The 17,218-nt window shown below is 37.8% G+C and overlaps 1 protein-coding gene across 5 annotated transcripts in view; it reads left to right on the forward strand.

The window, feature by feature from the left end:
• The window catches only part of Chn1 (chimerin 1), a 157,817-nt gene that overhangs the window by 121,273 nt on the left and 19,326 nt on the right, over positions 1–17,218 (forward strand). For all 5 annotated transcript variants that reach the window (XM_042694228.1, XM_042694227.1, XM_042694230.1 and 2 more), the window contains one exon: positions 14,551–14,635. In XM_042694228.1, coding sequence (XP_042550162.1) covers positions 14,551–14,635 — 85 coding nt within the window. The remainder of the gene's footprint in view (positions 1–14,550; positions 14,636–17,218) is intronic.

Genomic DNA, 17,218 nt, shown 5'->3' on the forward strand with positions numbered 1-17,218 from the left:
CTAGAGGGATAAAGTAGTAGATCTCCAGAGCCTATTTATCTTGTCTTACTAAGACTTCGGAGGTATTGAACAGCAACTCTCCATTGTTCCTTTCTCCCAGCCCCTCACCACCATTCTCTGTTTCTGTGAGTTTGACTCTTTTAGATTCCTCTTGAGTATACGTTCACTATTTGTCCCATATAACTGGCTTATTTTACCTAGCATAGTGCCCTTCAGTTTCCTCTGATTCACATGTGGCAAGATTTCAAGATGTTTTAAGGCTGAATAAGCATTCTGTTATATACACACACATACATGTATGCATGAACACACATAAAATACATCTTCATTCATCAGTGGACATTTTAGGTTGTTTTCATACCTTAGTTATTGTTAATAATGCTGCCATTTACAGAGTGTGCGAGATCCTAATCTCATCTCAGTCCTTTTGGATAGATACCCAGAAATGGAATTTGTGGGCCATATGATAGTTCTAGCTTTTAATTTTTTTGAAGTACTGTCATATTGTTTTCTGTAGCAACTGCATCATTTTACATTCGCACAAATACTGTCAAGGGCTCCAGCCTCTCCGCATTTTCACCAACACTTACCATTTTGTTTTATAATAACCACTCTAACAGATATAAGCTGATGTTCCAGTAGTTTGTATTTGAATTTTCTTGATCATTAATAATAGTACACATTGTTTATCTTCTTTAGAGAAATGTTTATTCTGGTCTTTTGCCTTTTCTTTTTTTTATTTAATTTTTTAATGGTATAAAGGTAAAGTACAGGGGCTGGGAAGGTGGCTCAGTGGTAGAGTGCTTGCCTTGCATGCATGAGGCCCTGGGTTCGATTCCTCAGCACCACATAAGCAGAAAAGGCCAGAAGTGGTGCTATGACTCAGGTGGTAGAGTGCTAGCCTTAAGCTAAAGAGCTGAGGGACAGCGCCTAGGCCCAGACTTCAAGCCCCATGACTGGCAAAATAAATAAATAAATAAAAGAGAAAGGTAAAGTACAGAGGGATTACTGTTATATAAGTCAGGTAAAGAGCACATATATTTGGACAATGTCACCCCTTCCCTCACTCTTTCCCTTTTTCACCTTTTCTTAACTTTCCTTCCTCCCTTCCCTCCCTTTTGAGATGGAGCCTTACTACATTTTCTACACTGTTCTTGAACACAGGCTCAAGTGAGTCTCCTATTTCAGCCTCCTATGGTCTGTAGGCACTATCAAACCCTGTTTTACCCATTAAAGAAAAAAAAACAGTCATTTGGTGATTTTGCTGTTGAGTTACAGGAGTTCATTACAAATCATCATTCTCTTACTAGATGTAGGGCTTGCAAATATTTTCTTCTATTCCAGAGGTGGCCTTAATATGTTGATTGATTTTTGTTGCTGTGCAGAAGCACTTAATTTGCTATAGTCCCATTTATTTTTGCTTCTGTTGCTGAAAAAAATAGGGTAGAGATTTGCAGTTTCTTATATTAAGAGGCTATTAGTAGAACTTACTAAGGTGTCTATTTAGGAAAGAAAAATAAAAATGTGAGGGCCACTTTGGAAACCAAAAAGTAGGCTGGTCTCGATGGCTCACATGTGTAATCCTAACTACTCAGGAGGCTGAGACCTATAATTGTGGTTTGAAACCAGCCAGGGTAGCAAGTCCAAGGGATTTCATCTTCAATTAACCAGAAAACGGCTGGAGGAATGGCTCAAGTAGTAGAGTGCCAATTATTAGTAAACAAACCAAGCAAATGTGAGGCCCTGAGTTCAAGTTCTCCATACTTCTGTTTTTGAATGCTTGGAGAGGGAACCTGGGCTTGCTCTCTCCAGATTCTGATTCTTATTTCCAATTTCCAGTATCCCAATTTGAGACCCTCTAGCAACGGCTATATATGATTCTATGTCCATCTACTGAGAAAATTTAGTGTCTCTATAATTAAATCCCAAAGTAGAGAACCAGCTTGGCATATTCTAACAATGACAAGTTAAAGATACAAACTCACAGAAAGGATGCACAATTTTTTTTAAAAGTTACTTCCTATAGCTAATGACAGTGTATCTTGTTCTTGAACATCTCAGTAGCCCAAGTGTTCTCACCATAAAAAGGATAAGTATGTGATTAGCTTGACAATTGGCACAATTTATGCATATTTTGAAATAACCATGCTGGGAACTAAGGATGTAGCTCAGTGGTACACTTTTTCCTAGCATGGGTGAGGCCCTGAGTTCAATCCCTAGCATCACACATACCACACCAATAAAAGTTTATACATGAAAAATGCATAATTAAAACATTTTTAAAATAGTTGTCACCTGTTGCAGTCTCCTTTCTCAACACAATAAGGGAACCAGTGTTTCTCACTGTGTTGGCTCTGATTGTAATATAGATGCTTCATTTTTGCATGTATCCATGGTAACCTTCCCAGTGTGAATTCAAATAAATATCTTTGCTTGTGTAACCCAGGGCCCATGTGCCAGTGAGCCTTGGGACCTCATTGATTTTAAAAAAAAATTGTTGTCACCTTTTGTTGTTGTTGTTGTTGTTGTTGGTTGTGAGGTTTGAACTCTGGGCCTGGGCACTGACCCTGCACTCTTCAGCTCAAGGCAAGTGCTGCCTCTGGAGCCACAGTGCCACTTCCAGTTTTCTAGTGGTTTATTGGAGATCAGAGTCTCACGGACTTTTCTGCCCGGGCTGGCTTTGAACCATGATCCTCAGATCTCAGCCTCCTGAGTAGCTAGGATTACAGGTGTGAGCCACCTGCACCCAGCTTGTTGTCACCTTTTTTTTTTTGGTACTGGGGGTTGAACCCAGGACGTTGCACTTGGTAGGCAAGCGCTTTGCCACTGAGCTACATCTCAGCCCCCTTGCTGTCACCTTTTTAGAAGCCTGTTTTCTTAAAATTTTTTTTGAGTTAGTAGGACTTATAATCTCTTGTATTGCGTATCCATTCTCCCCTCACAAATCCAACTGAGCATTGGATTTTAGATCATTTTTGCTTTTGTTGTTGTTAACAGGGGAAATATATATGGAACTGTGTTGCTGAAGTGAGGCCTATAATGATTCTAATAAAGTGATCGGTGCATATAACCAGAGCATTACACACTATAATATCTTAGTTATTGTCTCTTGTATCGAGTTCCCTATATCTCAGTAAACTTATTATTAGTTAGCATTCATCATTGTTTGTGTAATGGTACAGTGCAAAAAGAATGATGATCACCTTCATCAGATAAATCAAATGGCCGGGGTAAGAAAGAAAGATTTATAACCAAAAGAAATAGAATGAAGTTTTTAAAATAGAAGAGAATATGCGCAAAGTTTTGGGTTTTTTTTCTTAAATATGTAACCATTATAAACTGTATTTCTGATAGACACCATTTCATTAGATTCTTTCTTGGGTTTCCTAATCCTTCTTCTTATCTTAAGATTCTCCTAGGTACAAAATTGGAATCTTTTAAGTGGCCATGCATAGCCCAGTAAGATTGTACTCCTGAAGAATTCTGCCTCCTCATTCACACCCTAGAAAGGTTTTCATTTGGGAGAAAAGAAAAATAGAATTGTCTCATGTCCTCTAGACATAAAAATTTAAAGTAAAAAGAATAGATCTATTTTTTAGTAATGAAGACAGAGACTTCCTGTCATTTCATGTGATAGTGTGTTATCTTAGAGATAACATTTGGGCTACTCATGAATATAGATTTGCCTGAGCCAAGCCTAAAATGTCATGCATCCTCTTTCTCTGTTTTAGAACTACCTTTGTTTGGAGCACCAGCTCTCTCTAGTACACATGCCCCTGTTCATGAAGAGAAGTTCATCTCTGGGAGGCATGCTAGTTTGCTTTGCAGACTGCCATGACAGCTCATTACTTCATAGTTGTATGATACTACTTCACCTGGTTTAAAAGAAAAAAAAGGAGCCCACAGATGATATTTACCATTTGGCAATTGGAAGAAGCACTGTAAGTGTTAGAATGGTCAACTCATGCTGGCTGAGGCCAAAAAGGACAGTTAATTGTGTTACACAGTAGAAAACATCCAGCATTAAAAATATCCTTTGACACAGGGTCCTGAAATGGCCATCACAACTTTGTCTGTAATGTTAGGCTTTTTGGTGACAAGGTGGTTGGTAGAAGCTTCAGCTCTAGCCAGCTTCTAGCCCCTGCACAGAGAGAGTATGTTTAGGATCTAAGACTGGCAGTTATTCTTCTAATTATGTATGTCCACTTATGTATCAGTAGTCATACTCATGAGAATAGCATGTGCTGATTGGCTTAGATCTAGATTATATATTTTATATCAAATTTAGTGTCAAAGATGAGAAATATTATATATTCATTTAAGAGGAGAGAATATTTTGTAATTTATGTGCATCTAATAACTGATTCAAAATATGTAAAGCCACAACTGACCTGAAAGTAAAATAGACCAATTATAGCTGGAAGTTTCAACCTTTCCCCGCCCCCCTCCCCTCTCTCTCTCATCCTGGGGCTTGAACTCTGCACCTGGGCACTGTCCCTCAACTGCTTTTGCTCAAGGCAAGCACTCTACCATTTGAGCCATAGTGCCACTTCTGGATTTTTTGAGTGACTTCCTGGGCTGCCTGGGCTGGCTTCGAACCATGATCCTCAAATCTCAGCCTCCTGAGTATCTGGGATTACAGGCATGAGCCACCAGCACCTAGCCTTCATTTCTCTCTCTCTCATGGATAAAATAGACCTGAGAAGTATAAAGACATAGAAAACTTGATTAATTAATTTGACCTAATATCTACAAAGTGCTCTTTGTACTTTTCAACTAAACCTGAAAGATGTGCCAAGCTATACATATTCTGGACTATTGATAGTAAAAAACAAGTGTCCATGAATGGAAAAGAATTGAAATCATGCAATGCATATCTTTTCCACAACAGGATTAAGAACCTTTCTAGAAAAAGAATACCAATTAGATCAAGTAATGGGAAAAAATATTAAAGTGCAGCAGTTGGTGAAGCAGAAGAAAATCATTAAAGAAAAATCAGGATCTTTTTACTAAGGCTGTAATGGGTTAAAGCACTTAGTTGGGAGGAGTCTTTTTTTTAATAATAATTTTATTATAGTCTAGTAAAAAGTACATGTGTAGGTAGCAGTAATAAGAAGGGACATTTCTACAGATTTCCTCTGAAATTACATATCAAATTTAAAAAGTAGGCAGGGATTTAGAGCTTAAGGATTGAATCAATAATAAAGCTACCATGTTCACATATTTACTATATGCTTAACTTGAAATACAGTATTTCATTTAATCTCTCCCACACAGGAAATAATCCAAAGAATTTAGGCATTCTAACCTGGATTTGGAGAATTAGGAATTGGTAGGGCCAAGATTTGCCCAAATTCAAAAATGGTGCTCATTCTTATTAGCTTCTGTTTGTGCAACTCAGCTCAGTAATAAAATCTGAAGTTTTCTACAGAACTGTGTTTTGCTAGGATTCTGATATGTGCAGGACATCTTTCTGCAGAAACACAGAAAACAGAGACCCTGTTAGGTTTGCTGATCCCATCGTGTGTTGTATGAAGTTGACTTTTATTGTTTCTTTATTCCCTCTTGAAGTGATATGAGTAATATCTTACACCACTAGCACAAACAGATTTTTGCCACAGAGCTTGACATTCTTCACACCCTGAGTAAGTATTTATGCTCAATAAAATATAAATAATGGCCCTGGAAGAGGCTGTGAAAGGCAGTGACAGCACTGTAGACCTCAGGCAAGCAGTGGTTATGACCATACCTTCATTCGTTTGATCTTTTTTTAAGTTTAATTGTGAAAATACCGTACAGAGGGGTTACAATTACATGAGTAAGGTAATGAGTACATTTCTTATCAAGCATTGTTGCTCCCTCCTTTGTTTCCCATTAACATCCATGCTCTACCAAGCCCACACCCCCCCCGTGCCCCACACATACACCCTCTCCCCCCCTGCCAAAGTTGTAAAGTTTGTTTTTTGACCTAATGTCTTGTACATCTCATTGTTGCAATGGATCGACCTGTATCCCTATTTAAACAATTTGTTTTTTCCCTTCCCCTCCACAAATTATACCAACATCAAATACAGTGAAAACAGGGATTATACCAGGGATTAGCTCTGCCATTGAGCTACTCCTCAGCCACAGAGTTTAATAATTTCCTGTTTGGCATTTAGGCCAAACTTTTTTTCCTTGTACATATTAATAATATTTCTCTATATTACTCTTGTACAACCAAGCTAAATTGAAATCTACTTGTATGGAAATGTTAAATTCGTGTAGATTTGCTTCATAGATTTGTCGATTTTAGCCAGGTGCCAGTGGCTCATGCCTGTAATCCCACCTACTCAGGATGCTAAGACATAGAGGCTTGTGGTTTGAAGCTAACCCAGGCAAAAAAAAAGTCCAAAACTCTTATCTCCAAAATAATTGGAAAAACCTGGGCTAGAAGTGTGCCTTAAATGGTAGAGCATCAGCCATCAGCCATGAGCTAGCAACCTGAGCAAGCTTGAGAACCTGTGTTTAAACCCCAGTACCGGGGTGGAGGGTGGGAACTATGTGTTTCAAAATAATGTGGATTGGAGCTGAGCAGGGCGGCTCATGCTATTGTGCTGCTAGCTACTCAAGAGGCTGACATCAGGAAGACTGTAATTCCAGGCCACCCTGGCAAAAAGTTCAAAAGACGGTACCTCAATCAATAAAATGCTGGGCATAAAGTCAAACCTCTCATCGCAGCTATTCAAAAGTAGGAGAATTATGTTTTAGGCCAGCCTCAAAAAAAAGTGAAACTATTCAAAAAATAAAGCCAAAAGGGCAGTGTATATGACACAAGTGGTATGGAGTAGCTGCTTACCAAGCACAGGCTCTTTAAACCCCAGTACAGCTCCCCTCCTCCCAAATTGGATAATATGGATTGGTCTTAAATTGGTTTTGTCTCTTGTTCAGTTTACCTATTTATACTGTAGCATAGAGATTTCCTGTCATAATTGTAAAGTGTTTTTGATTTCACAACTATGTTGGTTAATTTGTTTTCTTTTTCTGTTATACCTATATAACTTTGGGGGATTGGCATTTTAGTATTGATTCACTGTTGTTTGTTTTTTACTATTCATATTTGAGTATAGACTCAGTCATCCAAGAAATTAAATTAAATCTCAAAGTAAAAATGCTGAAGCTTATACCATTAGACATTTTTCTATGCCTTGAGGATGGTTTAGTTCCGGGGTAAAGCTATCAGGGAAGAAAGTTAAAATAACAGGTTTTTAACATTCATATTTTGGAATGGAAAGGTTTTTTAAATGTCTGGTTATATTTATTATTACATTTTTATTATGCAATATGTGCCTGCTTTCATGATTTTAAAAAATAAGATTGCTTTGAAAACTTGGTTATCTGCACTTCTTGATTCCTAGGTTGCAAACCGATAATGTGTAGCTTAGAACAGAACACTGACACTAGAAACTGTGTTTGTGCTCTAGAATTAGCATGATCATGCACGATTCTGAGCAAATTCACTTATTTGCATAGTAATAACTCACTCAGTTGTAGTTTTAGAGATATAGTCTCCATCACAGAATAGCATTGTTTAGAAAAATAGGTAAATCAGGAGGGAATACATTTTTTAAAAAATGTAAAGCTCTCTGAACTTTTTTTTTTCTTTTTGCTTATGTGGTGCTGAGGAATCGAACCCAGGGCCTCAGGCATGCAAGGCAAGCGCTCTACCACTGAGCCACCTTCCCAGCAAGCTCTCTGAACTTTGTTGGATGCTTTTTTTTTCTTCTTTTTTCTTTTTTTTTTCCCCTGCTGTTCCTGGGGCTTGAACTCAGAGCCTGGGCTCTTTTTGTGTTCAAGGCTAGCACTCTACCACTTAAGCCACAATGCCATTTCCAGCTTTTTCTGAGTAGTTTATTGGAGATAAGAGTCTTTCCTTCCCAGGTTGACTTTGAACTGTGATCCTCAGATCTCAGACTCTTGAGTAGCTATGATTGCAGGCATTAGCCACCAGTGACAGTATGAATATATTCTTATTATTTTGTCTTTACACTTATTTAAAGTATTTTGTATACCACTTGAGAAAACTTTTTATGAATGTTCTAAATGTTGGAGCCGAACTATATTTTCATATTAATGATTACCTTATTAGTAAAGTATAACTAGTATTGTTATAGTCTGACCAGATTATATCAACTCTCTAGTTTATTTCTCATAATTGAGGATATTTATTTTTATTCTGGGCAATGTAAGTCTAATAGGCTTTTATGGCATTTCCCTCAGTATTAAACAGCTTTCCCACTACTGAAACATTAAATCACTAATTTCCTGTCATTTATGAAATACTTCTCAGTGTTAACCACCATTGCAGCAGCATGTGCCTTCACACCCTCCCTGTAACAACATCTATTTAACAGCTAGCTACAAAAGTTGACAGCACCTGTACCCTCCTCCCAGTCAACCTCCAACCATTGTTTATAGCTACATTTCTTCCCTGCTGTGGTCACAATGCTGCATATTCATTCTATCCACATGGCCAACCTACTGTCATTGTACCCAACCTCACTGTGTTCATTACAGATTTTGCTCAAGAGTCTGCAGATGGCTAGTACTTTTGAACAGATTTAACCACAAGTCAAGAAGGTACTGTCTGGTATTAAAGACACTCCTATTTTAATTGTACCCCCTGCCTCACTTTAAAGGGGTCCTATGCATTTCATGTGTTTAATGCTAATAATGGTCATGGCTATTGTCATATGCATTCTTTCCTCATGGCTTATTCATCAAAGTATTTTAGCTGAAGTGACAGATTTAGGGCTAGAATGATAAATTTCTTGTTATGGGTCAAAAATTAAAAACTGTGCTGGTGATACGAATGTTGGTCACTTAAAACAGTGCATTCTGGTCCAGCATGTTGGTACTCACATGTTATCCTGGAACTTGGGAGACTGAGGCAGTAGGATCAGGAGTTCAAGGCCAGCTTGGAGTGTGTATAGTGACTTTTAGGCCAATGTGGACTAAATAACAATTTACCATAGGTGCTGTTGGTAAATAATAATAATAATAATAATAATAATAATAATAATAATAATACGTGCCCTGACATAAAAATGAGGAGGATGAGAGAGAGAGAATTTTTTTTTTTTTTTTTGGCCAATCCAAGGGCTTGAACTCAGGGATTGGGCACTGTCCCTGAGCTTCTTTAGCTCAAGGCTCGCACTCTATCACTTGAGCCACAGTGTCACTTCTGGCTTTATCTGTTCTACTAAGGAATGAAACCCAGGGCTTCATGTATGCTAGGTAAGCACTCTACCACTAAGCCACATTCCCAGGCCTAGAAGAGAACTTTTTTGCCAACTGCCTACCTACATCCCCTTCATTTCATTTAATCATCCGTTCCCTCTATTGCCCAACACTGTGGTGGAGGACCAACCCATCAGAGCTCCAACTGAAATACCACTGTTACTTTCCTCAACAAAATTTCACTGCCCCTAATGTTCTTGTTGCCCCAGCATGGCTTCCATTTGCAACTATGTTCTGTGGCTGTTCGCCTTTATTCCTACTCTTCTTTTTTTTCTTTTTTTTTGTCAGTCGTGGGCCTGAACTCTGGGCCTGGGCACTGTCACTCAACTCTTCAGCTCAAGGCTAGAATGCTACCACTTGAGCCACAGCACCACTTCAGGAAGTGATCATTTTCCCACCTTACAAAGCCAGTGTATGTCTTTAAGGTCAATTGATAGCAAAACCAGACTGGTTTATGTGTCTAAGAAACAATGAGTTAGGGGCTGGGAAGGTAGCTCAGTGATAGAATGCTTGCCTTGCATTCATGAGGCCCTGGGTTCGATTCCCCAGCATCACATAAGCAGAAAAAGCCGGAAGTGGAGCTGTGGCTCAAGTGATAGAGCACTAGCTTTGAGCTGAAGAGCTAAGGGACAGCACCCAGGTCCAGAGTTCAGGCCCCATGACCAACCAAAAAATAAATAAACAATGACTTAATGAATGTAAGTCTGTAAAGTAAGATGTTGCTACTCTCTCTCATCATGAGATCACTGTCCATCGGTTCAACTGTTAGAAATACAGAAAATCCTGAAGCTTTTCATTGTTTCAAAGAAGAAGATAAACACTTTTCTGGTTTACATTCAGTGCTAGCAAAATTCCGTTAGTTGATTTCCCAGTCCATAACTAAAAATCAGTGATTAAACAGAAGAACAAGGAGTGAGGGAGGGAAAGACCTGACAACATTCTAGAATGAGAAGACAAACAAAAATCTGAAGCCCTTTGCATTAAAAATCCTATGAGAAATGACAGTCACAAAATGAGCGTCTATTAGTTATGTATATTGTCAGAGAAACAATTTTGACTCCTCAAATACAGATCAGTTATCAATTGCTAATGGGTGTTTACTACAGATAGGATAGGGTCTTTCAGGCAAAAGCTATTCTCTCTTACCTGGCATGGTGGCATACCTGCAGTCCCAACACTGGGGAGGAAGAGGCAGGAGAACTATGAGTTCCAGGTCAGCCTTGGCTACATAGTGAGACCCCATCTGGGAGGGAAAAATAAATAAAAACAGGGCTGAGGATATAGCTCAGTCATTGAATCTTGGGATTTGGGCCCAAGATCTTTTGACCCATTTCAGGCCTTCTTTTCTTCTCTCAGCATCAGTCTCCAAAATGCAACTTTTCACTTTTTATGTTTTGAATGTCTACTAAATATTGATTAATTTTTTTTGGGGGGGGGAGGTCCAGTCGTGGGGCCTGAACTCTGGGCCTTGGCACTGTCCCTCAGCTCTTCAACTCAAGGCTAGCACTCTACCACTTGAGCCACAGCGCCACTTCCGGCTTTTTTGTTTGTGCTTATGTGGTGCTGAGGAATCAAACCCAGGGCCTCAGGCATGCAAGACAAGCGCTCTACCACTGAGCCACCTTCCCAGCCCCAATATTGATTAATTTTAAAATAGGAATTATAATACAAGCACATCTAGTTGAATTGTTAGCAATTATCAGTTCTTATAGAATTGTCTACAGTAAATAAGTGCTGTTTTCTTTGTGCTTTTAAAGCAGGACAACTTGAGAGCTGGTTTTTAATTACTATTTAATTACATTTATGGGGCTAAGTACAGTATTTCAGTATAATATACAATATGTAATAACGAAACCAGGATAGTAGCATATCTGTCACTTGAAGCATTTACCATTTTTTTTGTGTTGAAAACATTGAAAAATTCCATTTAGTAGCTATTTTGAATTCCCTAAATGCGTACCTCTTTATCTCTGTCATCACTTACGTGTTTATGTGTGGATAAAAGTGTTTAATTAATGAAAGAAGACAATAGGTAATAATAGTCTAATTTTACAAACATACCTCGGTGCCATGAGGTCAGAGATTATAGAGCAAAGGAAACCAAATAAATACAAATTTTAGATGAAAAATTCCAAGGGGAACTAGTTAAATGTTAAACAACTTTGACAACTTTCTAGGATAGTTTTCCTAGGGGCTACATAAGCCACGTTTTAAATGATTTTTTTAAAATAAATGATTTTTTTAAAAATAAACCTAAGTAGCTCAAAATATCTTTATAAAAAAGCTATCCCAAGAATGTTGTATATAAATAGCAATTTCCTAATGACTATCTTCTGAAATACATCCCTATTCTTTGATTAAAGAACATGGGGCCTGAATGGACAGTTAAAGCCTCCTTACTTCCACCTATAACATGAACAAGTGTTTCTTGCCTTCCAAAATGCCACACTCACTGCTTTCAGTAAGGGGAGGACAAGAATGGAAGGTGGCTTAGTGGTAGAGCGCTTGCCTTGCATGCCTGAGGCCCTGAGTTCGACTCCTCAGCACCACATAAGCAAAAAGAAAAAAGCCGGAAGTGGCGCTGTGGCTCAAGTGGTAGAGTGCTAGCCTTGAGCTGAAGAGCTGAGGGACAGTGCCCAGGCCCAGAGTTCAGGCCCCACAACTGGACCAAAAAAAAAAAAAAACAATAAGAATGGATTCTGTTGTGACATCTCTGGTAGTCAGTGCTGTTTGCCTCAAAGTCTTTTTGGGTAAGTAGTAAAATCAACTACTCTGTCTGCTCTTCAAATGCAGCTTTCAGATACTTTATCATGAGAGAACTGGTAGTGATAGGTAAAGGATAATTCTTGAGATTTCCTCCATACTTTTATTCTGGTTTTATTCATCTCAACAAGTACGTGATACTGAATTATCCTGAGATCTGGCAGCCTGCAGGCCAGTTTGTGTCCCAAGAGTGTCTAAAATTAACTTCACAATCCTATAGACTGGTTTCACAGTTATATAACTCTTAGCATGAATCAGTACTAGCTACTTCACATTCCCACCAAAGTGAAGCAAGATTGCATTCTTATCCACTTTTTTCATTCTGAGAAATATAGACACATATAGGGACATCACAAGCATCTTACTGTGATCTTGGGCCTGCCTCAGCAACTCCAGGAAATGCTTTCAGTTTCCTGGCTCTGAACATCATTAACAATCCAGAAGCAACTGTGTCTGCATTCCTGACGCTTTCCCATAGAAGACATAGAAGGAATTATGGCCTACTTTTCCAAGTCAGTATAAAAATTCACATTTGCTTGGTGACAGCCATAGATAGTCACAAGCACATAGCTACTTCGAATGAGTCCTGAGGTATCCATTGCAGTCTTATGGATGATTTTGAATTTTGATTGCTGATTCTGATATGTACATCTTATTTTACATTTTAGCATCTCTAAAATTTGGGATTTATCTTCTAATCATAGTTTTTCTAAATGGACCATATGTTAAGTCCCATTTGAAGCATCTTAAGTTTAAAAAATGTTATTTATAGCACACACTTACATAAATATATACACACTAAAACCATTTACTTTTCTGGTCAATACATTAATATAATAATAGTGAAAAATTACAATCTCAGCTGTGCATTTCATTCTTTGCAAGTAGCTGTTTTAGTAAATGCTTGTATTAAAATCAACTCATCATACTTTGTGAGTTTTTACTCTTTTTTTACTGTTTTCTGCAGGAGTGAAATCATGTGTAAGAAATTATTCTAAGTAAATCTAATTTGATGAAAACCAGTGATGAAAAACAATGATGTCCTTGAACTTCCTTTTTTTATTATTATTTCTGTAGTATACTGTCAGCTCAGAAATCTCATTGTTGCCGGGCGCTGGTGGCTCACGCCTGTAATCCTAGCTACTCAGGAGGCTGAGATCTGAGGATCGCGGTTCAAAGCCAGCCCGGGCAGGAGAGACCGTGAGACTCCTATCTCCAATAAACCACCAGAAAACCGGAAGTGGCGCTGTAGCTCAAGTGGTAGAGCGCTCGCCTTCAGCTGAAGAGCTGAGGGACAGCGCCCAGGCCCAGAGTTCAAGCCCCACGACCGACAAAAAAAAAAAAAAAAAAAAAAAAGAAATCTCATTGTTATTATTAATATTCAAATTTTTCTGTTTTAATCTTCAATGGCCAGTGTTTAGATTCATTTGTTTTTGTTCCAGTAATCTTTTTCACATGAATCAGCTGAAATATTCCTCCTGTGTATAAAGATCTATGAGCTCTAGAAGTATGGGCATATACCTGTAATCCCAGCACTTGAGAACGTGAGGCAATAACATTTTAAATTCCAGGCCAGCCTGAGAAAATAACCAGACACTATCTCGGTAAAGGGAGGGAAAGAAATTATGGGTATCTTAGTGCTTTTTTTAATCCTTTCCTTGAGGCATTCTTTGTTAGAGTAAAAGAAATCAAATAAACTAAAACTTTTATGAGTTGGAATGTTAATATATAATTACTCGGAATTTCTGATTAGCTACAGCTTCCGTAGTTAGCAAAAGGTATTCGTTTTCTTTGCTAACATAATAAAATCAAATGTTTTGAACAGAAATGGGTACTTTTTTTTTTTTCTTGCCAGTCATGGGGCCTGAACTCTGGGCCTGGGCACTGTCCCTCAGCTCTTCAGCTCAAGGCTAGTGCTCTACCACTTGAGCCACAGTGCCACTTCTGGCTTTTTCTGCTTATGTGGTACTGAGGAATCGAACCCAGGGCCTCATGCATGCAAGGCAAGCACTCTACCATTGAGCCACCTTCCCAGCCCCAAAAATTGGTACTTTTTGATTTTTTAATTGTAGCTAGTCAGTTAATCAATAACATCTGTTACCCACTATGGTAACAGAAGGTGGATCATCTGACAAAATCCTTGCAAATCCAACACGTACTCTATTTTTCTTCTTATCCTTGTTTATGTCATCATATTCACAAATGTTTGTATTTAGATAAGATAGAAGAGGCTGCTTATGCCTGAGGAGACTCATTGGAATATTTCACTATAGAAATTGCTTCTAACAGTAAATTTCAGAATATCGATTTGATTTGTCATCACTTCTGAAAGAGGAAGTCAGGCTTTGAAAAAATGTTAACTGTTTATCAGTTCCACTCAACTGAAGTTCTTCTAAATGTAGCCATTTTGCCTCTTCCACAGATTTGTCTTATGTACCATGCTTTGACATGAAACGATTACTTCCATGTGTTTAACCTTGTTCCCGCTTTGCCCTGTTTCTTTTTCAGGTCCATACATTCCGAGGCCCACACTGGTGTGAATATTGTGCCAACTTCATGTGGGGCCTCATTGCTCAGGGAGTGAAATGTGCAGGTGAGAGCACTTCCTTCCTCTCTCTGCTGGCTGTGCTGTGAAGTTCTAAGGATAAAGGTGTTAGGAAGTTCACTGTTAAACACACTACATACTGGAGCCCGGTCTACTCTCATGTATGTGCGCCTGGCTGCATTGTTAGACAGCCAATTTGGAAATTAAGATTTTTATCTGCCCTTAACCTAGTACTTAAGGGGTAGAAGAAGACTAGGAATCTGGTCCAGAAAAGAGAGAAGTCAACTTGTTTTAAAAGCTTGACAAGGGGAGATGAAAGTAAGGCAGTTATATTTAATACTTTGCCTTTGATGTTACAGTATCTAAATTTATAAAAGTGATTTTTTTTTAAGCAGTGCACTGGGACTTAGGATTGTTTCCTTGGAAACAGAATTTTAGATAACGTGTTAATCTGGATTGTCCTTACTAAAAATTTTTGTGAAGTCAAAGCTTAAAAAAAATTGTGAATTTATCTTTAAAGATAGTTACCAAGTTCTGAAAATTCACTTAGTCATTAATACTTCCTTTGTGACATTTTGAAATCCTGAATATACCAAATCTGTTTTGTAAAATATGATCATGGTATTTGAGGTTTAAATTTAGAAACTTTTAAGATTCATACATAAAGAAATACCCAATGTGACAGCACATTTTTAAGACTTGAACTGTGTTTTCCCAGATTGTGATGATATTTAACCCTAAAATAAGTGGTGTGATTTTCTTTATTATAATGTGCATGTATAGTCATATATGTATATATACATACACACATACATGCACACAGAATGCATTGATTTAGAGAAATAGTTCATTAAATGAGTAGTTAATCACATCTTATGAAACTTGTTTGTATAGAACAACTCTTTCATATTTGCCATTCAAACTGCTGTGAATTCTAGCATAGGTTTAAAAATAATAATTTATTTTAAATATGTAGTATTTGATCATAAAAATTCTATTTTATTTGTTGAACTTAAGTATCTTCTTACATATCCTCTAAAATATGGCTTTACATTAAAAATATTTCCTAAGTAAATTATTTCAAAATGGTAACTAAATACTATCAAACATCACTGAAACATTGACTTTTTTGTTGTGGCATGATTTTTAAATGGAATATTGTTGTTGTCTATTATGTGTAAAAAATTTTGTGGTCTGCCTTTTTATATTTCTAAGCTGCATTTTCTTTTTTTATATATAATTTTTATTGTGACTAGGTGATTACATAAATTTCTCAAATTTCACAGTATTTTGAGATAGTGATACTTAGTTAAAGTCACAAACACATTCTAACCTTCATGAGGCAAATTGTCATTATTGTGGTCTATAAAGTTTGTGAATTCTATGAGCTTTGACAATATAGCCATCTTCCACATCGGGTGGTATGTATATTTCTTTCCCTTTGCTTAGTGTTAGCTGTTCCCTCTATTCCTCTCATTCCCTCCCTCCCATCGCTGCCCTTGAGTTGCTTAGTTCGTTTTCATCAGTGTCCAGTGCAGCTGACGGGCCCCTCTGTTGTATGTTTTCCCGTTTCCCTCTGATTCTGTGTCCTCCTCCTAGTTTCCCTCAGATGTGCATATATATGCCATATATGTGATCAACAGCATGGAGTCATTTAGGAATGATACGACAAGATGAGTGGAAGTCCTTGTGTCTCTAGTCCTGTTTACTTTGTCATCTCTCCTTGCATTTTGTATTTAACATCCACATATCCGGGAGATGATGTGTTGTTTGTCTCTTTGCTCTTGGCTTACCTCGCTCCAAATGTTTTTTTCTAGTTCCATCCATTTCCTGCGAATGCCATTATTTTGTCCTTTCTAATGGCTTCAGGTGCATTTTTTTAGAATAGCAAGGTATGGTGTGTATTACATGTGACTGAGTGGTCCAAATCAGTCTTCTTTTGGTTACTGTTCCCTGCTTCACTAGATATTCTAATGTTGCAGGCATGGCTCACAAGTTGGAGCTATGCTGAATCCTTCCTGCCACAGAGAATAGGATAAGGGATTCCCCAGGTGTGGACTTTGAACTGTGCAGAGGTACTAGTTGCACCTTGGATTGGGATTCATAAGGAATCCTTACTATAATAACTTACTGTGTAGTCAAAATGAGGAGTCTCCAAAGACTGTGGTTGTGTCTTTAACTTAAGGGGAACAATGTAGACTAGAAAGTGTTGATAAAGTGATGGGTTTAAGAATATTTCACCTGTGGTTTTTCAAAAGCAAATGGAGTATTCTTTCGAAAACAATCATTTACTCAAGCCAGGTATGGTAGCATTTACCTGTAATCCCAGCACACTCCTGGGCTACATGGGGAGATACTATCTCAAAAATGAAAAAAATTGCTCAGAGCTTTCAGTGAGGGTACAGCTTGCCTGCTACACTATTAGCTGGATTCAGTTTTATTCATTCAGCTTTATTTGCCTCCTATTGGTTTGAACACCACCCAGTGCTCTTTCTTTCTTGCTTGCTTTCTTTCTTTTTTTCTTTCTCTTTCTTTCTTTCTTTCTTTCTTTCTTTCTTTCTTTCTTTCTTTCTTTCTTTCTTTCTTTCTTTCTTTCTTTCTTTCTTTCTTTCTTTCTTTCTTTCTTTCTTT

The sequence above is a fragment of the Dipodomys spectabilis genome, unplaced genomic scaffold (assembly GCF_019054845.1).
Source record: "Dipodomys spectabilis isolate Male_0828 unplaced genomic scaffold, ASM1905484v1 ptg000174l, whole genome shotgun sequence".
NCBI lineage: Eukaryota > Metazoa > Chordata > Mammalia > Rodentia > Heteromyidae > Dipodomys > Dipodomys spectabilis.